This window comes from Sceloporus occidentalis, unplaced genomic scaffold (assembly GCF_023333645.1).
Source record: "Sceloporus occidentalis isolate IW3139 unplaced genomic scaffold, rSceOcc1.0.p SCAF_2, whole genome shotgun sequence".
NCBI lineage: Eukaryota > Metazoa > Chordata > Lepidosauria > Squamata > Phrynosomatidae > Sceloporus > Sceloporus occidentalis.
The window spans coordinates 366,614-390,619 of NW_028316982.1; the positions used below are offsets into that span (position 1 = coordinate 366,614).

Here is a 24,006-nt window from a genome sequence, read left to right on the forward strand (position 1 = left end):
CAGTGATGAGGAGACATGGAGGACAGCATCTAAAGAGACGCGGAAGAAAGAGAAAGCGACGGTGACAGAGTCGGAGAGAATAGGGTCCAGTGATGAGGAGACATGGAGGACAGCATCTAAAGAGACGCAGAAGAAAGAGAAAGCGACGGTGACAGAGTCGGAGAGAATAGGGTCCAGTGATGAGGAGACATGGAGGACAGCATCTAAAGAGACGCGGAAGAAAGAGAAAGCAACGGTGACAGAGTCGGAGAGGATAGGGTCCAGTGATGAGACGACATGGAGGACAGCATCTAAAGAGACGCGGAAGAAAGAGAAAGCAACGGTGACAGAGTCGGAGAGGATAGGGTCCAGTGATGAGGAGACATGGGGGACAGCATCTAAAGAGACGCGGAAGAAAGAGAAAGCAACGGTGATAGAGTCGGAGAGGATAGGGTCCAGTGATGAGGAGACATGGAGGACAGCATCTAAAGAGACGCAGAAGAAAGAGAAAGCGACGGTGACAGAGTCGGAGAGAATAGGGTCCAGTGATGAGGAGACATGGAGGACAGCATCTAAAGAGACGCGGAAGAAAGAGAAAGCAACGGTGACAGAGTCGGAGAGGATAGGGTCCAGTGATGAGACGACATGGAGGACAGCATCTAAAGAGACGCGGAAGAAAGAGAAAGCAACGGTGACAGAGTCGGAGAGGATAGGGTCCAGTGATGAGGAGACATGGAGGACAGCATCTAAAGAGACGCAGAAGAAAGAGAAAGCGACGGTGACAGAGTCGGAGAGAATAGGGTCCAGTGATGAGGAGACATGGAGGACAGCATCTAAAGAGACGCGGAAGAAAGAGAAAGCAACGGTGACAGAGTCGGAGAGGATAGGGTCCAGTGATGAGACGACATGGAGGACAGCATCTAAAGAGACGCGGAAGAAAGAGAAAGCAACGGTGACAGAGTCGGAGAGGATAGGGTCCAGTGATGAGGAGACATGGAGGACAATAAAAAGAGGAAAGAAGAGGCACAGGGAAGAGAAAGCTGTGGAGATTGGGTTCATGTTCTTGTCTTCACTGTATTATATCCTCCCCCCTTTTTTGCATTACCTATATATTATTAGAGGGGTTTGGGGCCTCTAAGGTAGAGAGGACCCCAAAAAATCGCCATCAGTAAAGCTGCAAAGGAAGAAGGAGAGTGGCGGGTCACTGACAAAAAGGAGGACAGCAAACTCTGAGTGTGGAGGACAGCGTGTTAAAGACCTAAAAGACATTGAAGGCGAAGAGATAAGAGACGGTAGCTGTCAAGGTCATTTATTGTGGACTCTTTGAGTAATCAGACCCAGCTGGCTCTAATTGTTATATCTGGGGAAAGGTGAGGGAGGAAGGAACAGGGGCTATTTTGACTATAATATCCTCCTGGAACGCCTGAGGGAGCTGGGCATCGGAGGCACTGCGCTCCAGTGGTTCTGGTCCTACCTCTTGGGAAGATTCCAGATGGTGCAGTTGGGGGACACTTGCTCCTCTAAGAGGGAACTAACATCTGGGGCCCCTCAGGGAGCTATTTTGTCCCCCATGCTATTCAACATTTACATGAAACCGCTGGGAGAGATCATCCGGAGACATGGGGCGCGGTGTTATCAATACGCTGATGACACCCAAATATGTTTCTCTGTGTCCCCGACTGATGCAGTGACTAGGAATGGCATCTCTCCTCTAAATGCCTGCTTGGAGTCGGTAATGGGCTGGATGAGGGAAAACAGACTCAGCTTGAATCCAGAGAAAACAGAAGTACTAGTGATAGGTTCCCCTGGCCCTGGAAAGGAAATTTGTCCACCTGTCCTGAATGGGGTCACGCTCCCCCTGAAGGACTCAGTTCGCAGTCTGGGGGTGCTTCTGGACTCATTGCTCCACCTTACATCTCAGGTGGATGCGATGGTCAGGAGTACCTGTTATCAGCTTCGGCTGATACGCCAGCTGCGACCCTACCTGGGCCGGAGGGGGACCTTGAAACAGTGGTAACCTCTTGGTTGGATTTCTGTAATGCGCTCTACATGGGGCAACCCTTGTACGAAACCCGGAAGCTTCAATTGGTGCAGAATATGCCAGCGAGGCTGGTCACTGGATGCTCCAGGACCAGCCATATAACACCTATATTGCAAGATCTACACTGGCTGCCTATTCGCTTCCGGGCTCAATACAAGGTGTTGGTAATGACCTATAAATCCCTAAATGGCTTGGGCCCAGGGTACTTGGAGGACCGCCTCTCCCCATACAGTCCGCCCCGCACTCTCAGATCGGGCGGAAAACATCTATTAAGAGTTCCCATGGCAAGGTTTGTGTCTTCTTCATGAAGGGCCTTCTCCATCGTGGCCCTGCAGTCCTGGAACTCTTTGCCCGACGAGCTCCGCTCAGCAACCTCCCTAGATCTCTTTAGGAAGAAATTGAAGACCTTCTTCTTCCGTCAAGCCTTCCTCCTTGTGCCTTGATGTTATCCTCTCTCTCTATGCATTTTGTTTGATCCAGCTAATTTGTTATATGTGTTTTAATGGGTTTTAACTGGTTTTTATATTGAATGATTGTATAGAATGTTTTTAGAATTGTTGTATTGTTTTTAAGTGGTACGTGTGGGTTTTTTATTGTCGGGTTATGGGCTTTCACTTTGTATTGTCTTTCGATGTTAAACTTTGTAAACCGCTATCATCTCTAAGGAATAGCGGTCTAGAAATAAACTTTCATTCATTCATTCAAGGTTCAGAATTTGGACCTTGAACTCTTTTTAGAGCCTCAAATCTGAATTTTGATTTAGAGTTGCTTCTGTTTCTACTTCCTCATCTCCCCACCTGCTTTTTTCTTTTTCTTTTTTCCCCTTTCCTTTTCTTCTTTTTGTCTTATATTTTGTCAGTTTGTTTGAATCAAGATGTCAACGAAGAAGACCAAACTCCAAGCAGTAAATACTATACAACGAAGATCATCAAGCGAATCAATAGCCAAAATAGTTGAACCAAAGGAAACAATGATGGAGGGAATTAGAAGAATGCTCCAAGAAACGAATGCCGAAATCCAGAAATCTAGAGAAGAAATAAAACTAGAATTCAAGAAAGAACTGAGAAATGTAACATCTAGATTGGATAAAATTGATGGTGACATAAATCTAATTAACAGGAAAGTGGGGAAACTGGAAGAAGATGTGAAGAAAACAGAACTGAAGGTCAAAATCTCGTGTAAAGATCCACAGGAGGACCGTGAGGCGATTTTAAGACTACAGACGAAGCAAAAAGAAAATTGCTTGAGATTACGAGGCCTTCCAGAACGAAAAGACAAAAGTCTATATTCATATCTCGCTCCAATCCTGGCTAAGTTCCTCAAGGAATCAGACACTCTTTTTCATTGGGAAATAGACCGCGTTTACAGGGTAGATTCGCGTATAGCGAAAACCAAGAACCTCTCAAGAGACGCGGTAATTGACTTTGTCCGGAAAGAAATTAAAGAGTTAATTCTCCGAAAGAGCTCCAAATCAAAAGTAGTAATTGAGGGCAGAGAGATTGAGTCATGAGAGATATTCCTGGGAGCATTCTGAGGAAATGGAAGGAGTATAGTTTTTTGAGAGAAGAGTTGAAGTCTGGAGGAATTTCATAGAGATGGGAAGCAGTTGAAGCCAAAGAAAGTAAGACTGAATTCAATTGAAAAAGCAAGGCGCTTTCTAAGTGGCCTGAACAGTAACTCTGAGGAGAAGAAGAATAAGGATGAAGTGAGAGAAGGAGAGGGAGAAGGAGGGGAGGAAGAAGAAGAAGGAGAGGGGCAGCTTTTGTGATTACTATTTTCCCTCTTCTACTGACGGGAGATTGAACCGGTTTGAACCAACATTAACCGTATTGCTTTAATAAAATTATATTCAGAGAAATGTTGTTGATCCTTTCTGATTTGAGTTGATTAAAGGTGGAAAAGGAAGATACTTTCACGGAACGTAAAAGGATTAAACTCGCCGCAGAAAAGAAAAAGAGTGTTTTTACTCTCAGAAAAAAACAATTTGGACATTGTTTGTTTGCAAGAATCAGACATAAAATTGAAAGATATCAGACTAATTAAAAACAGCAGACTAGGAAAGGAATATGTCGGTTCGATAAACAAAAGTAGAAGAGGAGTGATCACTTATGTTAGAGATAAGTAAGAACCCAAAGAGATTTTTAAAGATGAAAATGGGCGTAGAGGTAGTTTGAATGGGAAAAAGGTCTTGATGTAAACGTCCCACAAGAAAAGAAGAGCACCTTCTCTCACAAAGTGCAGAGGGAACTTTCAGAATTCGAATATGAACCTGTCTGTCATCATAATAGTAGGAGACTTCAATGGGGTCACAGAACCCAAATTGGATAGAACCTCACACACAAATAGAGAAAGCCAAGGTAAACTGCCCAGAAGCTTCTTACAATTACTAGACAATTTTTCGTTAACAGAAGTTTGGAGACATTTATATCATGAGGAGAAAACCTACACATTTTCCCCCGAGACATGAATCTTTATCTAGGATTGACTTCTTTTTGATATCAAAATGGTTGATTAAAGAAGTCAGAGGAATGGAGATACTGAACAAGAGCGATGCTATGGACTTTGGGTGTAGTAAGGCCTCTGGCTCTCGGGAACACAGCCGGAACAAAAGACTTGTCCACACATTTCTTACGTTTCCAAAAGCTTTGCTGGTTATAACACAAAAAACACAAAACTGATTTCTTCTTTTTCCTACTATAGTCCTTTCTAAATGCCTTGCTCTCTTCTTGATGTACTCTATCTTTCTTTGAGGACTATCTTTCTTCCTTTGTGGACTTATCTTTTTTCCTTTGTGGACTTAGCTTTTTGTCAAAGGAAAATACTCTCTTCTCCAGGCCTGACTTGGCTGAAATCTTACTACAGACTGAGACTTAGCTAAAGGGAGACAGTAAGAGACCCTGGGATTTCCCACAATCTTGGTCTTTCTTAAAGCTGTAGATCTGTATTTCCCCTCTTAAATTAAGACATAGAAAACCTAATATAATGTCAACTAAATATATGTCTCAAGAGCATCAAAGATGCTCTGGAGGCATAACAATGGTTGATTAAAGAAGTTAGAGGAATGGAGACACTGAACAGAGAAATCTCTGACCACAACCCCTTATTGTTACATTTAGGAGAGTCCAACAAAAAATGTAAAAGGAAATTAAATGCTGACCTCTTCAGAAATAAGGAAGAGGTAGATAAAGGGAAGACAACCATTCAACCTTTCTTTAGAGAGGATGTGAGCAATGAAGCTAATTTGCCAACTGTGTGAGAGGCAGTGACCAGAGGGTTGTTTACACAACAAAACATAACATTCCACAAGCAGAACAAACAAAGGCTGACTATTCTAAATATTACGTTGAGGAAGAATTGAAGACATATCCCCAAAATAAATCAAAATGTTACAAAAGCAGCTAGAAATAGAAGCTGCTACTGAACGAGAAAAGAAATTGAAAGCAACAAAGCAGAAGAATTTCGAAAGGGCAAATAAATCGGGGAAATGGTTAGCCTTCGGTTAAGAAAGGAAGAAGAGGAAAAGTCAATCGGCAAAATTAAAAAGGGAAATATCTGGCCAGACAGAAAAGAGATCGAGGAAGTTCTTGTGGAAGTCTATGAGAATTTGGATGGGAAACAAGAAATAGAGGAAACAAAAATGACTGAGTATCTGTCTAATAGTGATATAGGAATTCTCTCCCAAACGCACCAAGAAAACCTAAAAAGGAATTGGGGACGCAATAAACCCGCCAAGGTGGGGAAGGCCCCCGGGAGCGGTGGCCCAAACGCACCCTTCTCTAAGACCTTTGTGGACGGATCGACAGACCCTTTGCAGCGGGTGGCGAATGCGGGTCTCAAAGGGGAACTACAGACTCCTCCTGAAGGGAGCTGAAGCTGTTTTGAGTCAGAAAGAAGGGAAAGGGGCACAGGACCCATCGGATGACAGGCCAGTCTCACTCCTTCACAACGATTACAAGATTCTCACACCCATCCTCTCCAAACGGTTAAAAATTGTCTAAAGGAGACAATAGATACAGATCAAAGAGGCTTTTTGCCCAATCGGTATATGAGGGAAAAGATAAGAATTGTAATTGAACTTCACAACGATAAAGAAACTGGGAATGCTCTTCTAGAAAAGGCCTTTGACTCTGTAAACTGGGAAACATCCGTGGAATCGATAGCGAAAATAAAGGCTGGGGAAGATTTTACAAATTGGATAAGAAAAATGTATGACCGTCAGAAAACCCGGATTAGGACGAATGGGGAAAGAACTGAATTTACTCAGATTCAAAGAGGAACTCGGCAGGGTTGCCCTCTTTCACCCTCGTTAGTCTTCTTGACTCTTAATGCAAGAAATCAAGGCAAATGCCAATTTAAGAGGGGCAAGGATTAAAAAACATAATCATAAAATTAGAGCATTTGCTGACGATGCGGTTATAAGAATAGAAGATCCCCAAGAGAATATTGGAGAGATACCTTTGGATCGATATCAGGATGTAGAATTAATAAAGATAAATCAGTTGTTATAACAAAAAATGTAAGAAAGAGTGAAGAGAAAGGATTGGAAGAAAAAGCGGGAATGAAAATGGTGAAGAAAACTAAATGTTTAGGAGTCCAAATTACAAAAAAATCAGCGGAATTATCCAGAAATAACTAGAAGTCTTTATGGGAAAAGATAAGGGAGGATTTAATGCATTGAATAGACTACATTTATCCATGAAGGGAAGAGTCTCAGTAATAAAAATGAATGTGCTGCCGAGGATGTCGTTTCTATTCCAAATGATCCCAATAATAACCACTGATGAAATGTTTATAGATTGGTATAAAGATATGGCTCGGTTTATTTGGGGGGAGAAAGCCGAGGGAGAAACTAAAAACCTTTCAGGATGCAAGAGACAGAGGTGGCCTCAGTCTTCCGAATTTGAAACCGTATCTTGAAGCCTGTGGTTTGGTTAAAAGAATGGGTTGTCTTACCTGATGATGGCTTGCTAGATCTGGAAGCAGATGGGATGAACTGGGATGGGAAGCGTATTTGGCAAGCGATGAAGATAAACAAAACAAGAACTTTTTGAATCATTGTATTAGAACATCTTTGATTAGAGTTTGGAACAGACACAAAAGAAGAATCCGACCCAAAACGAGGCGGTGGATCTCTCCTCACGAGGCCTTTTTCGGAAGAGAAATGATCAAAGGTAAGGGATGGCAAAGGCATGAGGATGTCCGAGAATCAAAAGGCAATGACCAAGAGAGGAATCAAATGAAGGAGGCTGGGCCTTGCGTGGTTCGCACACAAGCCATTGCAGGAAAGGTCTGAAACTGATTAAAAAGTATATGGCTTTCAGTCAAGAGGAGAAAATTCAAATTTAGAAGAAATCTTAACTAAAGAAAATAATAGGTTGATTGGAAAGACCTATAGTATATTGTTGGAATCTGACACCGAAGAAGAGGTAGTAAAGGATCAAATGATAAGATGGGCAAGATATATCTGTCGGTCACCCGGTCCTAATGTCGCAATGGGAAAAAGCGTGGAAAATGGGCTCGCTTTCACCGCTTCTCAAAATATAAGGGAACGTTTTTATAGAAGGTTCTTCCGATGGCACTTTACGCCGGAGAAAACAGCCAAAACCCATAAAGCAGAAAATGATCCATGTTGGAAATGTAGGAAGAAAATAGGTGCATTCTGTCGGTGGAGAAGTAAATGGGCGAAAGGATATTGGGAATTGATAAGTGGCTCTAATGGAGAAGCTCTAAGGATTAAGTTGCAATTAAAGCCAGAATGTTATTTACTGGGGATATTTGGTGACAAAGTTGGAGCTAAATATGAAAAAGCCCTATTCTATGTGATCTCTTTCTTGTGTGTGTTTTGCGCAAAGATGGAAATGTAAAGATATCCCATTGAAAGAAGACTGGATGTTAAATCAGGGAATAGAGATGGATAAATTAACACAAGCATTAAGAGGCAATCGAAAGGGTCTCCCTTGGATGAATGGGACGGAGCAGTCAAGGTTTTGGAATCAAATTGGGGGGAATGGCGACTCTTCATTTACATTAATATGATTTGAGATTGGATCCATGAATTTAGCTATAAGTATAAGAAAGTCAAAACATACAATGCTAGATAGAATACTGATAGGAAGGAAGTAGGTTTTATGTTTGTTAGTATGAATGAAGGGAAAGAAGGATAAAGTAAATAGCAAGAAGTAAGAAGAAATGAAGGAGATTTGGCTTAAGGAAGATCTGTGAAGGAAGAATGTGGTAATGCAAATGTAGGTGTGTATAGATACGTTGGGACATTCGGCTATGCGTTGGTGATGTGTTGTTTCTGTACGGTGTGATGTTGTGTGTAATGTAATGTGATTGTTGGTTTGTCTAACTTTAATAATAAAATTACTTTAAAGAAAGAAAGAAAACAACTATAAGACAATGAATCGAGAAAGGTCTGAAGCAATGGAACACGTTCAATTTGTCTCTCTTTTGGGCAGAATCGCCGCTATGAAAATGAAGATACGCCGAGAGCTATGCTTTTATTTATAAACCTTCCGACTATCGCAAACGAAAAGATATTCCAAGACTGGCAAAGAGTCGTCTCCAAATTCGTTTGGAGAAGTAAAAAAGCAAGAACACCGTTAAAAGTATTTTAAAAAGAGCAAGTCCAGAGGATGCGCTTTGCCAGACCTAAAACTATGGAGTGCGGAGCATGCAGTATTTTATGGATCCAAGAATGGGTAACTTTAGAGGACAAAGAACTATTACCTCTTCAGGCAACGGATATAAAACAGGGTTTGCACACCTCTTTGTGGAAGTCTAGAGATGTCATTGATAGAAACCTCAACAATCACACCGTCAGAAAAGCACTGTTTAAGACTTGGAATATGGTGAGAAAAAGGTTTTACATAGGAATGCCATCCTGGGTTTCGATGGTAGAGGCTTTCTCCGTTGGAAGAAGGAGGGAAGAGAGCTCTTGTTGGACACAAAGATAAGGAAAGATAATAACGACGATAGTGTTAAGATCGAGAGAAGAACGAAAGAACAGTGGGAAAACGTTAGTTGGTCTGAGTATCTGCAAATCAGACAGAGATATAAAGAAGATCTACACAAAGAAGGATTCGGAAAAGGGTCAAATGCTTTAGATCGAATAATGTTTGGGAAAGACTATACAAACTATTTCCAAGAAGAGATTGGAGCAGGAGGCGGCGACAACAGAAATGATTAAACGGGCGCAGGAAATGCGTCGCAGGCGAGAGAGCACTCGTAATCGGGGAAAGGCATGGGAAAACACCAATACATTTACCACCTCACAAGATATTAGAGAAAATTATATCACAATAGCAAACAGATGGTATTACACACCATTAAAACTGCTAAGCAATACAACCTAAAAGATGGTGAATGTTGGAAGTGCCATAAAGAGAAAGGATCTCACTGCCGCGTGCGCCGCATGCGCCGGTCCTGTCAAAAGGTTAGGAAGTTCTGGCAAACGATACCTAAGAAAAGACAAGAAATGTTGGGAATAAAATACCCTTTGACTCCAGAGTTATACTTGCTAAATATGGCCTCTTTCACGGGAGAAAGAGTAGGGAAAAGGTACTGGCGAATAACATTATAGCTGACCTTGCGCAAAACTGGAGGCTGGACAACAGACCTAAAGGAGATGAATGGCTACAGAAAGTTATAGAATGGAAAGACATGGATAGATTGACGGCATTAATCAATAATGGATCGAAAGCAAAAAGAGAAATAGATTGGGACTTGGTTAAAAAATACAGGATTAAAACATGTGACATAAAAGAAGAATTCTTGTATTAATCGTCTAAGTAGACAAAGTAAACTCTATGATTTCATTTGGGATAATAATTGTTTATGGCATAACATGGAATATATATGGGTTTTGTAAATATGTACATATGGGGATGGTTAGAAACACGTAAATTTGTGAACAGCGTGTAAAAAATCATAGCGTACTGATGGAAAAAACATATCATTTATGTTGTAAATAAGGAAACCAATATATATATATATATATATATATATATATATGAGATTCCCCCTAAACATTAGGAGGACCCTCCTGACAGTAAGCGCTGTTCGAGAGTGGAAAGCACTCCTTCCTTGGAGGCTGTCTTTAAGCAGAGGCTGGATGGCCATCTGTCAAAATGGGGATGTTTTGATGGAGAGTTCCTGCACGGCAGAAGAAGAAGGGGGTTGGAGTGGACCAGGGCCCTTCTTGGGGTCTCTTCCAACTCAACGATTCTGTGATCCTGATTATCCCTCTCATGTTGCAAGGCTTTTCCGATCTCAGAAGGCCCTTGGCGATATTGCTGCATTTCGGCTAGAACAGGCTGGCAAGCAGAAGGCAGAGAAGCCTCCACCTTCCCTGAAGAGAGAGAGGGCTGGGATGATGATGCTGCAGTCCATGCTTGCGCCAGGCAGGACCTCCTCCATGGCCTTCGTGGAAGTGGTGCCCAGCACCAAGAATGGCAGGGGCTCTGAGGGGGACCCAGAAAGCAGGACCCCCCCAACTAGCACATCTGTGTGTGTGTGTGTGCTTTCAAGGCCCCCATTGACTTATGGTGACCCCAGGAATTTCCCCCTGGTTTTTTCCCTTAGGCAAAGGACACTTTGGCCTGTTCCTTCTTCTTCTGGTACTGGTTGGGGGTCTCCCATCCAAGTACCAACCAGTGCTGCCCCTGCTTCGCCTGGTACCTTGGAGATAATACCTGGCTTGTATTATGTGCCTTAGAAGTTGCCTGTTGACTTAATGCAATTTCGTGGGGCTTTCTTCGGAAAGGAATATTCAGAGGCGGCTTTGCCAGTCCCTTCCTCTGAAACAGAGCCTCAGCTCCTGGCCTTCCTTGGCGGTCTCCCATCCAGCCCCTCACCTTCCAGGGCCAGATGGCATCATCTAGGGCAGGGGTAGGCAACCTTTTTGAGCCGGGGGCCAGGTTGCTGTCCCTCAGACAACTGGGGGGCCGAAACCAAAAAATAAATGATTAAAAAATTAAAATAAATAAATAAACCGGGACAGATGTAGGACAAAACTTTCAAATGGAGGACACTTTTTAAAAATATGGAGGACACACTAAAAATTGCTGATTTTTTAAAAAATGTTAATATAAATGCATGTTTCGGAGGCTTCTATAGACAATTGCCCCCCTTGCCCGCCGCTTGCTCCCCTTGCCTGCCCCTTGCCCCCCCTTGCCCGCCTCCTCCTGATAGGCCAAAGGCTCCGGCGGCAATCGGCGTCAGGACTGGGCTGGGGCTGGTCCCAAGGCCTTGCCGGGCCGCATCCGGCCCGCGGGCCGCAGGTTGCCTACCCCTGATCTAGGGCCTTGTAGTGCCTCCATATTGCCTCGAGAGTCAGAGCAATCTGTGGATGTTGAGAGTTTTCTCAGCCAAGGGCTCCCCAGAGGCGGCTTTGCCAGTCCCTTCCTCTGAAACAGAGCCTAACAACAATGGCCTCCTTCCCCTGGTGGTCTCCCATCCAAGTCTCAACCAGGGCTGACTCTGCTTAGCTTGCAAGACCCAGGGGGTGTCTCCCTCCTTCTCTCTCCGAACTTCAGCTGGAAGTTACAGGGGGTGCATAGCTGGCTGGCCCTGCAAACTCAGCCCTGGGTTGTTGCTATTTTTGTGGGGGGGGGGGGCTGCTTCCAGAGGAACTGAAGGACCACAAAGGGTGCCCAGGACCCCCAGCCCCAATTGCCCCCCAGGGTCCTCCTTGCCAGGGGGTCTTCCCAGCCTCCCCCCCCAGCCACTGCCCCCCCAAACACACAAAAGGGTCTGCACCTGAAAGGGAGGGAGCGGGGGAGTCGACCCAGCAGTATTTCTATGGGGCCTGGAAAATTGGGAACCCCCCTCTCCCAGAAAGGAGGCCTGCCTTGGGAAGCTCCTGGCCCCATAGGGACCCCCACACACACACACACTCAATAGCCAGGGGAGCAGAGGGCTAGATACTGCAAAGGAGGACCAGGATCTGCAAAAGGCCATGGAAACCCCTGGGTCTTAGCCCTGCTCAAAATGGAGGGCATTTTGAAACTCCTCTGGACAGGAGGCTGGGATGGAGGACAGGCCCTGGGGAAGGAGGACATGTCTGGGCATCCTGTGCAGCCGCAGGGGGGTGTCTGTATTAAACCTCTTGCCCCCTGCCAGCCCAGCCAAGCCCCACTTGTGGCCAAACCGACCGAGGAGGGTCCCCCAAATGCGGACCCTCCCCCTGAACCTCAACAGCGGGGGGGGGGGCACACAGAGACAGTAGTGTTTTGGTAGTCCAGCTCCCAGCAACCCCAGACAGCATGGTCAGACAGCATGGCCAGTGGCCAGTATAAATGTGGGCATCCCTCCCTTCAGGCCAGAGAGTCCCAGGCGGACCCCAACGGCCATCCCTTGCCTGGCAGGAACCCACAGAGAAAGCACCTCCCAGGAGCAGTGTGCCAACAAGCCTCGAAGATATTCCCCGGAACGTTTTACCAAAATCCCTGGAACCCCCCAATATTTATTATTATTATTATTATTATTATTATTATTATTCAGTCAAAATCCTGAAACCTGGCCACACTGCTCCCAGGAGCCTTGCTTATTTAGCCATCCCCAAAGAGGGCTTCTGCAATGCAAGGCCCCAAGAAGGAAGGGAAAAGGGGGGGCCATTTGGGAGAAGTTATCAGTCAATGCACTGGTTCAGTGGGAAGGGAAAGGCCGCACAGTGGGCTCTTATGCGCAGGGCCTGCAACAAGCCAAACCGACAACCCCCCGGACCCCCTCCTCATCCCCAGCAGAGAAAACCCAGTGGCTGCCTGTCCCAAGGGCCCCAGGCCCTTGAGGACCCCAAGCCAAGCTGGGGAAAGGCTGACCGTTGTTCAGGTGGACACCTCTCCTCCTGGGCCATCCACAGCCCCCCTTTCTGAGGCCTTTTGGGAGGCTCTCTTCCCCCCCTCTGTGCTCAAACTCACTCCTGTATCATTCAATGGCAAATCGGAAGGGGGGTGGGGGGTGGGGGGCTTTTGCTGCTTTTCTGTGGCTGCATCCACTTCAAATAACCCACCACTTAAATAACTGCCATGGCTCAGTGCTATGGAGTCCTGGGAGGAAGGGTAGTTGGTTGGGGCACCGGAGCAGAGCTGCTGGCCTCCTCCTCCTCCTCCTCCTCCTCCTCCTCCTTTGGAGTGGGCCTTTGGACAGGGCATGGGTGAGCGTTGGGGGCCAGGGGATCTGGAGTCCACCTGTGCCTCTAGGGGCCTTTCCATGCTGAGCAGATACCCCAAAAGTCCTTCACCCCGGACCCCATCCACCACCGCTGCAGTTGGGCATCATGATTCATGGGGCAAGTCACTCACCTGCGCAACCGCCCCAAAAGACCTATCTGGGGGAGCAGGGGTTGGCCATGCAGCAGAGAGTGATAGCTTCCTTGGAGCAACCAACATTCACCAAGTGCACACTGCAAGCGTTCAAAGGTCCGCTGGCTCCTTCCTCATCTCGGATCAGACAGGAGGAAAAGCCCCATAGAAATCCTGTACCGGTCTAAAGATCTTTGCTTGACAAAGAAGCCAGTAGGGCTTTGTGAGCTTGCAAGATGTATTTCATGCATTTTGGGCGGCCAATAAAGGTATCACTGTGAAGGCAAAGGCGTTCATGGCCGGCATCCATGGTTTTGGGGGGTTTTTTTGGGGGGGCTCTGTGAATGCCATGCTCTAGAAGAGTTTCTTTTGCCAGCATCTGAGGCTGGCATCTTCAGAACCCGCAAAAACCCAAAGCCATCCCTCTCTGGTGGATTTTGGGAGTTCTTGTAGTAACTAGGCTGGCCCTGTCTCCTTGAGACAAACACGGGGCATAACAGAGAGAGCAGAAGCGGGTCTGGGTTATGGGATATTCCCTATGCATTAAAAAACAAGATGATGACAAGTTTTATGAGTGAACATAGTCAGCTAATAATTATTCTTCTGTGACAGAACTCATGCAAAACGTTAGGTCGAAGTAGAGAGGGACTGGATCCCAAAACAACCGTCCCACGAATATTTCTCAGACGAAGCAATCTTACGCGGCAAATGTTGGTCTTTCAGCAATTCATCATAAGACTTCTCACACTCCGGGACACAATCTTTGGCTTGGCTTGGTTTTGGCAGCCAGTTTATACAGGGATCTTCAAGCCATTTTCTCAACATAAGAGGCCATTTTTCTTGGGAAATGATGGACAAAAGTGACGTTCATATTGTACCAATGGGACAGTCTGGAAATATGGGCACTGTCCCATGTCAAAGGGTCAGCCTCTGATATTGTACACAACTGCCCTGAGTTATTTTTCCTCCAGAAGGAAACAACCCAGAGCCCTTTCCAAATGGCTGAAGCGGCAAGAAGACACGGGGCACTTGAGGCTTTGCATTGAAACACGGTGGCTGCCGGGAGGAGACCCTAAAGCGGGCCACAGGGCCCTGCGCCACGACACCCCTCACGCCCCTCAGCCCAAGGAGTGGGTTTGGGGTCAGCCCTCGGGCTTCTGGGTTTTCCAGGCCAGGACCGGAGGGAGAGACGGCCGGACGGAGGAAGGGGACGAAGAGGGTGGCCAGGATCTCAGCGCAAAGGGGGACAAGGCACCCCAAAATGCAGGGCGTCCCAAAAAGATGTAGGGCATTATCAAATAAAAGCTAAAAACACTCCAATATAAATGTGCGCTTCTTTGCCACGCTCAAGACGAGGAGGAGGATGGCTCTTTGCGTCCCGCTCTTTTCCCAGAACTGGGACCCAGAGCGGCTTCACGACGTTAAAAACATAGGGAAAAGTCCTTTAAAAAGGAACTAAATTATTGCAATATTAAAACAAATAGTTTAAAATACAAAGATGGAGGATGTTTTGGAATTCCTCCCAAAAAGAAGGCGGAAATGTCGGACGGGGGGGGGAGGGCTAAAGGACCCCTCCCTCCGCAGGCAGCCAAGCAGGGCCTCCTCCTCCTCCTCTCCATCCCTGGCCTCTCTCTCCTGGCCTCTTCATTGCCTTTATCCCCTTTGCAGCCCCTATGGAGAGCTCCAGTTCTCCAAGCAGGTCAGGAGGCAAGGTAAGGGGACCTTCCTGGAGACCCTTCTCAGGGGCAGTGCCAGGCCAGGCCAGGGTCTCCACTGCACCGGACATTGGCCAGTATTGCCAGGGAAGGAAAGTGGGTGCAGCCTCCAAAGGGCCTTGGGCCGAGGGGAGAGGCTCTCTCTGGCCACACTTGGAGGAGAGTAGGAGGAGGATCCTGGCTGCCCCTTCAAAGCCGGCTCCCTTGGGACACTGGGAGGGAGCCTGAGCGTACTGTGACCGTCACCTGCCCCAGCCGGGGGGCCAGAGGGCTGCGCTGGGCACTGGCCAACACCAACCCAAGGGTGCAATAGACTGGGCCTGCCAGTTGCTCCTGAGCACCTGCCCCAGTGCCCCCCGAGGCTGGGCCCAAAAGAAGTGGCCTGACAGGGCCCCAATCCCCCCTCCTGTGCCAGATGCGCCTGAAGCAAAGGCCAGAGCACAGCAACAGTGCCATGGCAAAAGCCTGGGTCAGTAGCACCAGGAGATAGAGACTGAAGAAAACCCAACCGATGGGGCCCTTTAGGCCAAAAGACCGCCAGTGCTGACCCCTGGCCAGGGGGATACTGACTTTGGGGGTGGCCCCTGGATCTGGGGGGTGGCCCTGATCTGTGGAGGAAGGCATTTGTGATGTGGCTGGGGGCAACCGGGGGTCAGTCTCCTTCTCTCTGAGTGTAGCTTCTGTGCTGGAGAAAGAAGGGGGGCTGGGCCAGGTAGCCGGAAGTTGGGTCTGGGTCAGTAGCCATGTGGAAGCCACTGGTCCAGTTATCCAAGGAGAAGGGGTTGGGGTGCTGCCTTTGGGGGTCTGGGAAGTGGGGTCTGTGGTGGCCAGGCAGACAAACTGGGCCTCCGGGACGGCTAGTACAGGCGTGTGCCGCAAGGCCGGAGGGTCTTGGCAGGTCATGGCCGTGGCGTTCTCCACAAGTCCCCGGTTCTTCCGGATCCAGGCCACAAAGGGGCCCAGCCGGCAGTGGCAGTGCCATGGATTTCCGTCAAGCCAGACTGCCCTCAGCCCTAGCAAGGAGGCAAAAATATCCCCTGGAAGGGAGTGCAGCCCTGTGCTGTTTAAGTAGAGGGTCTCCAGGCGATTGAGGGGGCTGAAAATATCCCGAGGAAGGCCCTCAAACCGGTTGCCAAAGAGGGAGACTTCCTGGAGGTTCTCCAGCCCGGCAAAAGTGCCGCTGGCCAGGCTGGAGAGGCTGTTGCTGTGCAGAGAAAGGGTCTGGAGGCGTCGGAGGCCCCAGAAGGCCTCTCTTGGGAGGGCACTCAGGCGCGGGTTCCGGGTCAGCACCAGCATCTCCAGGCCAGTCAGGTTGCTGAACGTTGTGGCTGGGAAGGTGGGCAGCTCTGTCTCATAGAGCCAGAGGCTTTGGAGGTTTGGGGTCTCCCCAAAGAGCCTGGCTGGGAGGGAACGCAAGGGGTTCTGGTGCAGAGTCAGCAGGGAGAGGTTGCCCAGGGAGAGGAAGAGCCCTGGGGGCAAGGAGGGAAGCCGGTTCCTGGAGAGGGTCAGGGTCTGGAGCTTGTGGAGGTGGTCAAAGGCCCCTGGAGGGATGGCCTGGAGGGCACAGGAGTGGAGCCGCAGCTCCAGCAGTTCCCCCAGGCCAGAGAAGAGTCCCAAGGGAAGGGAGGGGAGTGGGTTGAAGTAGAGGAAGACCCTCCGGAGGTCCGACAAGGGCAAGAAAAGGTCAGCAGGCAAGGCTGCCAGCCGGTTCCTGGAGAGGTTGAGCACTTTCAGCTTGGCCAGGTTTCTGAAGAGCCCCTTGGGAAGTTGGGCCAAGAGATTCTTGTTCAAGAAAAGCTCCTGCAAGTCCAGCAGCGGATCAAAGATGACTGATGGGAGAGTGGACAGCTGGTTGCTCTCCAGGATCAGCTGCTGGAGGCAAGCCAGACCCTCAAAGAGCCCCCCAGGCAGCTGCCCCAGGCGGTTGTTGTCCAGCTTCAGGGTCTTCAGCCTGGAGAGGCCACGGAAGGCTCCGGGCGAAGCAGTGGAGAGCCGGTTGGAAGAGAGGATGAGCCGCTGCAGGACGGTCATGCCAGAGAACAAGCCGGGCGGGAGCGCTGTGACCCTCGTGTCCGTTATCAGCATCTGGGTCACGTTGGTGGGGAGGCCCAGCGCGGCCAGGTCCTGGACAGCCGGACCTGAGCACCGGAAGGCGTCCCGGAAGAGGTACTCACAGGCCAAGGCCGCGGTTGCGATGGCCGGCCGGGAGAAGAGGAACAGCAGAGCAGCGGAGGAAGGAAGCGGCCACATCCTGGCCCCAAAGGTCAGCCGTGTCCACCAACCGGACGCTGTGGAAGAGGAATGCAAAGAACCTGAAGCGCCAGGGACCACGGATTCCCCTTGTTATCTACACTGCAGGAGATGCCAACAGGGCAGCCACAGATTGTACTCAATGGAGAAATTAATTTAGCTCAATAGGAAGCAGGAAAAGGACTCCAGAACATAAAGCCGTGCTCTCAGCCTTTCCATAATGGCTGCAAACTCAGAGGACTGCAGAGGCAGTTGCCCAGATTAATTTAGTTTATTTAAAAAGGGGAACCCACACACAGGAGAACTAATGATGCAAAGGGAGAAGGAGATAGCAAGCGGCAATAAGGAGGCACTTCTACACTGATCCGGAGGCACAGCTCCAAATGCTGGGTCACCAGAGTCAGGATGGATCCACGGCTGCCTTGAAGTGCGAGTGGCCGGCTACTGAGGAGGCCGGCTGAAATCAACAGAGATTTGGCCTGGCTTCAAACTAGTCCAAAATGCTATTGTCTGGGCACATGTATGCATAGCCAAAAATGTGTCCTGAGGGCAAAGTTTCAGGAATTTATAGGCATCAGTGACTGGGAGGCTTTGGGGATGAGATGTGGAGGAAGAAGGCAAAGACAGAAACCCCTCAGAGCAAATCTGGCCAAGAAAACCCTATACTGGTCTGCCTTAGGGTCATTTGGGAGGCACACAACAACAAATGGCTTCCCTTGATCCAGTCTCTGGAGCAGCAGAAAACAAGCTTGCTCCCTCCTCAATATGGCCTCCCTTCAAGTATTGAAACAGGGCTCTCATATCACCTTTTAACCTTCTTTTCTCCAGGCTGAACATCCCCAGCTCCCTGAGTCGTTCCTCAGAGGGCTTCATGGTTTCCAGACCCTTCTCCATTTTAGTCACCCTCCTTTGGACATCTTTCCAGCTCCACATCCATTTTGAATTGTGGTTCCCCTTAGCTCAACACAGGATTATTCCAGCTGAGGCCTGACGAAAGCGGACTAGAATGGCACTATTACTTCCCTTGATCTGGACACTATGCTTCTATTGATGCAGCCTAGAATTGCATTGGCCTCTTTAGTTGCCACATCGCACTGTTGACTCATGTTCAACTTGTGGTCTACTTGGACTCCTAGACCCCTTTCGCACGTAGAAGTCTCCCGTTCAGCCAGGTGTCCCCCATAATCCTATATCTGTGCATTTCATTTTTTCTGCCTAAGTGCAGCATCTTACATTGAGTTACATTACATTAAGATAATGGATGCAAGCTCCAGGAAAAGAGATTCCACCTTAACATTAGGAGGAACTTCCTGACAGTAAGGGCTGTTCCACAGTAAAAGATGCTTCCTTGGAGAGCGGTGGAGCCTCCTTCTTTGTAGGTCTTTAAAGAGAGGCTGGATAGCCATCTGCTTTGATGGAGAGTTCCTGCATGGCAGAATGGGGTTGGCCTGGATGGCCCTTAGGGTCTCTTCTTCCAACCCTATGATTCTATGCTTGATCTGGGCACAAACTGCATGAACTGGATTCGCCCCTTTTCTCTCGCTGCCCCTCACTCCTGGAACCTTCTTTCCCGCAAGACACAAGGGCCCTGATCACTTCTTTAACCAGCTTCAAAACAGAGTTGAAGACCATCCTGTTCAGAGAAGCCTTCCCAGGCATTGCATAATTGTCGCTTGCTATTTGATGATCTTTTGGTGCCTGTTTTATTGAACCATTTCCTGTATTGCTGTGTACTTTATATGTATTAGCCTACTACCCCCACCACCTTTCCCTTCTCCTTTTATGTCATGTCTTTTTAGATTGTAAGCCTGAGAGCAGGGAACCATCTAATTAAAAAGATTGTATGTACAGCGCTGTGTAAATTTACAGCGCTTTATAAATAAAGGTTAATAATAATAATAATAATAATAATAACAACCAGGTGATGGTGGGAGAGCATTTCGTGTTCCAGGGAGCTCAGCCTCTTTCTTGCACACTCACACTCACTCAATACCTAAAGCAAGCCAAGCACCATGAAATGACAGGCTGGGACTTACCATGGGGAGCAGTTTGTCTCTGGTCGGAACGAAAGCAAGTGTCCGGAGGGGCAGCTGCAAAGCCCACAAATGCAGGCTCATGGCCGGAAGTGATGCTGCGTTTTCCAGAAGGGCCAGATAAGAGCTCCTTGTGGGTTTCCTCTGCCTTGTGGCCACACTCCTCTCTGGGGCAGAGCAGCCAAACAGGAGGCAGCCAGGCAGGAATGGCTGCAGAGGTGACCACAGCCCAGGGCAGGAGGGGGGCATGGCCAGGCTGAAGAGGCTCACCCAGACCTAAGCCAAACCCAAGCTCCCAAGCCTGCCCCGAACCCTCATGGCCCGTTCTGTAAGTGCCACTTGACTGGGGGGGGGGGGGGGGCTCTCACGCCCCACTTGGACCCTGCGGCGATTCCAAGGAAGGCGGGAGGCCAGGTCCTGGGCTGCAGCATCACCAGCTTTTGCCGCAAGAGCCTGTCCCCTTCTGTGCTCATGGGAAACTAGAGCCACATTCTCATGCCCTCATAGGATATTTGGGGCCGGGGCCTCAAGGGCCAGCTAGACCAACCCTGCTAGGTGGGCCATCCGGATGCTGTTTCAAAGCCTCCGGGCAGCAAGAGTCCTCCACCTTCCAAGGGTTTCTGATCCAGTGTCAAGCAGCGCTTTCCACCAGGTTTTCTCTAAAGTTTTTTCCTGGCCATTTGAGCCTATTCGTCCAGACCCTGCCTTCAGGAGCTGCAGAAAACAAGCTGTCTTCATCTAGGGTTGCCACCTTCTTTGCCTCAGTCTTCTCAGAAAAGGCAAAGGGGCTCAACCTGAGGATAATGGAGCAGAGGACAGAATAGGGGAATTTCAGCACAGAATAAGTAAAGAGATAGTAGAGGAACACCTTGTTAATCTAAATGAATTTAAGTCTCCGGGACCAGATGAACTCCATCCAAGGGTATTAAAAGAACTGGCAAAAGTAATATCGGAGCCATTGGCAATCATATTTGAAAACTCCTGGAGAAGAGGAGAGATCCCAGCAGACTGGCGAAGGGCAAACGTTGTCCCCATCTTCAAAAAGGGGAAGAAGGGGATCCCAACAATTATCGTCCAGTTAGTCTGACATCAATCCCAGGAAAGATTCTGGAGCAGATCAATAAACAGAGAGTCTGTGGACATCTAGAAGGCAATGCCATCATCACAAAAAGTCAACATGGGTTTCAGAGAAAGAAGTCATGCCAGACAAATCTAATCTCCGTCTTTGACAAAATTACCAGCTTGGTAGATGAAGGGAATGCTATGGATGTAGTAGATCTTGATTTCAGTAAGGCGTTTGACAAGGTTTCCCATGACATTCTTGCAAGCAAGATTGTAAAATGTGGGCTAGACAAGGCAACTGTTACATGGATCTGTAATTGGTTGACCGGCCAAACCCAAAGGATGGTCAGCAATGGCTCCTTTTCATCCTGGAGAGAAGTGACCAGTGGGGTCCCACAGGGCTCTGTCCTGGGCCCAGTGCTATTCAACATCTTTATCAATGACCTGGATGACAGAATTGGGAGCATACTTATCAAATTTGCAGATGACACCAAATTAGGGGGAATAGCTAATACCCCAGAGGATAGGATCAAGATTCAAAATGACCTGAATAGACTAGAAAGCTGGGCCAAAGCTAACAAAATGAAATTCAACACAGAGAAATGTAAGGTATTGCACTTAGGGCGGAAAAATAAAATGCACAGATATAGGATGGGTGACACCTGGCTGAATGAAACTACGTGTGAAAGGGATCTAGGAGTCCAAGTAGACCACAAGTTGAACATGAGTGAACAGTGTGATGCGGCAGCTAAAAAGGCCAATGCTATTTTAGGCTGCATCAATAGAAGTATAGTGTATAGATCAAGAGAAGTAATAGTGTCACTGTATTCTGCTCTGGTCAGGCCCCACCTAGAATATTGTGTCCAGTTCTGGGCACCACAATTCAAAAAGGACATTGAGAAACTGGAGCCATGTGTCCAAAGGAGGGCGACAAAAATGGTGAAGGGTCTGGAAACCATGCCCTATGAGGAACGACTTAGGGAGCTGGGGATGTTTAGCCTGGAGAAAAGAAGGTTAAGAGGTGATATGATAGCCCTGTTTAAATATTTGAAAGGATGTCATATTGAGGAGGGAGCAAGCTTGTTTTCTGCTGCTCCAGAGAACAGGACCCGGAACAATGGATGCAAGCTACAGGAAAAGAGATTCCACCTGAACATTAGGAGGAACTTCCTGACAGTAAGGGCTGTTCGACAGTGGAATGCACTCCTTCCTCGGAGGGTGATAGAGTCTCCTTCCTTGGAGGTCTTTAAACAGAGGCTGGATGGCCATCTGTCAGGGATGCTTTGATTTGGATTTCCTGCATGGCAGGGGGTTGGACTGGATGGCCCTAGTGGTCTCTTCCAACTCTACGATTCTATGATTCTATGATTCTATGATTGTACTTCTGTTGATGCAGCCTAGGATCGCATTGGCCTTTTTAGCTGCCGCATCACACTGTTGGCTCATGCTTGGCTTGTAATCTCCTAGGTCCCTTTCACACATAATCTTCTTACGCCAGGTGTCCCCCATTCTATATCTGTGCATTTAATTTCTTCTGCCTTACATTTCTCAACTTTCAAGGCACTGGACCTATCTGGAAGGTGGAGTGCTTGGGAGGCTCCTCTGAGGGTCTGACTGCAACCTCCGCTGCTTTGGGACCCTCGCCCTTCATCGCCCTGCTCTACTCTGGGGCTGCTCCAGGGAGTCTTTGCACCTCAGTGTATACAATGTTTGCAAATTCATTGTTTTGGGCTCTTAGCTCTGTGCCTCCAGCCACTCCTGATCAGTAATCAAAAGAAAACCTCTTCTATTGAGAAAACACTCCCTGGATAGAAGCATAGAACCTTAGATTCGGAAGAGATCCCAAGAAGGGCCCTGATCAGTCCAAGCCTCTTCTTCCACCATGCAGGAACTCTCCATCAAAGCATCCCCTGAGACAGATGGACATCCAGCCTCCAAAGAAGGAGACTCCACTGCGCTCCGAGGGACAACTCCAAGGACAACTTAGAGTGGTGCTTTCTGGTATTTATCCCAGTTTTGAGGAGGCAAGAAGGGCAGGAGTTGCGTTGGCAGCAGCGGCGGCATCAAACCATTCCAGACAGACTTTCCTTCCCAGGTGCCATGCGTTTGTGAAGAAGACTGATGCTGGTCTCTATGGCACTTTGAGTAGAGAGATACCTTCCTTGGTTGCCTGTCTTTGGCCAGTGCCATTGCCAAGCGGTCACTTGCTGCGTCCTGCTCTTCTCTGCTAAAGATGAAGAGTCAAGGTTTACGACTCTTTGTCTCTCTCCTTCTCTCTCCTGAGTCTGAAAGGATGGACCAAGAGGGTCTGCCCCAGGGATGTTTTCTCCCCCTTACTTTCACTCATCGGGGCAGTTTTAGGGACTCTTGTATCAAAGTATAGATTTTTCTGCTGTTGATTTTTTCTGGATGTTAGATGAATTCTTTGTGACAATAAAGTTTTTTACCTTACCGGAGTATCCTGTCTTTGACCAGAAGCTCAGATATACCTTTGGATATGCTGCTGCTCTGCTTAATACAGATATAAGTTACAAAATATACTAAGGTCCAGGTTAAAGCCCAATGGGACTTTATGCCGTGCGCATAACTAGCCTGTGGGATCCATTGCCTCACAATGTTTGTATCTCTGCTAGCTTAAACAGCTTTTTAAAATCCTTCGGGGTCCTTATAGTCCCCCCATTAAAGGTGGGGTCTGGATGTATTTCTCCTCCTCTTATGGCACCCCTTTCAAGACCCCATCATGGCTTAGATGTTTTTTGAAGGCCTGGGTCAAGAAAAGAAAGAGGTTTAAGCAAGGAAAGGGTACAGGGGCCTGTAGCACCCCAAAAGTGGGAAAGGGCTCCTGGCAGGATCGCAGCCCTGAGCCTCCCCTGACCTGCCCCCACTGCGGCCGGTTTCCGAGGCGCAAATGTCCGGTCATGAGAAGCAGCCTTAGGGAGGACACTGCTTTGGACCAAGGCAGGCCCTTGACCCCCTTGACCCCCTTGACCCGCAGTTCTCTCTCTTTTTCTGCGCCTGGAACCCTGACATCTTCTCCTTCAGCTGGGAGAGAACCTTTGGCCTGGAGAGGCAGCTGGGGACCGGATGCAGTCCTTCCTTCACGCAAAGCGTTGGTTCAGCCATTGTGAGGCATTTCACGCTTGAAAAGCAGAACAGAAAGTGGTGCAGTTCCTGTCTTTCTGCGGATTCAGCTAGAAACAAGGAGATTGTGATGCCATTGTGCCTGCCATCCATGTTGCTTTAGGCCTCTGTGGATTGTGCCCTCGCCATCTTGCTGATAGGCAAGATGATCTTGGCCATAAAGAAGCAGTGCCCCCCTCACATGTTCTTCAATGATGGGGTCCATCAAGGCTCCGGGGGGAACCTCTGGGCTGCGTGAGGCTTTCCTCCATTTTAAAATAGCTGCTCTGATAGCTGTAAGACACAAACACACCCCTCTTTTCAGCCTTTTCTGGAGGGCAAAAGCATCACTGAGCAGGCAAGAATGAGTGGGGGTCTTCCCACTCCTCCTTGTTGAACCCCTCTCCATCTTAGGTCATAGAATTGCAAGAGACCCCATGGGGCATCCAGTCCAACCCCCTTCAGCCATGCAGGAACTCTCCATCAATGCACCCCCATTT

The 24,006-nt window shown here is 48.2% G+C and overlaps 2 protein-coding genes across 2 annotated transcripts in view; one reads left to right on the top strand and one right to left on the bottom strand.

Annotated features, from left to right (window-relative positions):
• Nucleotides 1-24,006, top strand: part of LOC149317815 (D-beta-hydroxybutyrate dehydrogenase, mitochondrial-like) — a 381,124-nt gene that overhangs the window by 112,156 nt on the left and 244,962 nt on the right. The gene's annotated exons all lie outside the window — the stretch shown is intronic.
• Nucleotides 14,925-19,388, bottom strand: GP5 (glycoprotein V platelet). The gene is made up of 2 exons (XM_089507286.1): nucleotides 19,328-19,388; nucleotides 14,925-17,329 (listed from the first exon to the last, which is right to left on the bottom strand). The coding sequence occupies exon 2, from the start codon at nucleotides 17,289-17,291 to the stop codon at nucleotides 15,231-15,233; it is 2,061 nt and encodes a 686-aa protein (XP_089363412.1). The 5' UTR covers nucleotides 17,292-17,329; nucleotides 19,328-19,388; the 3' UTR covers nucleotides 14,925-15,230.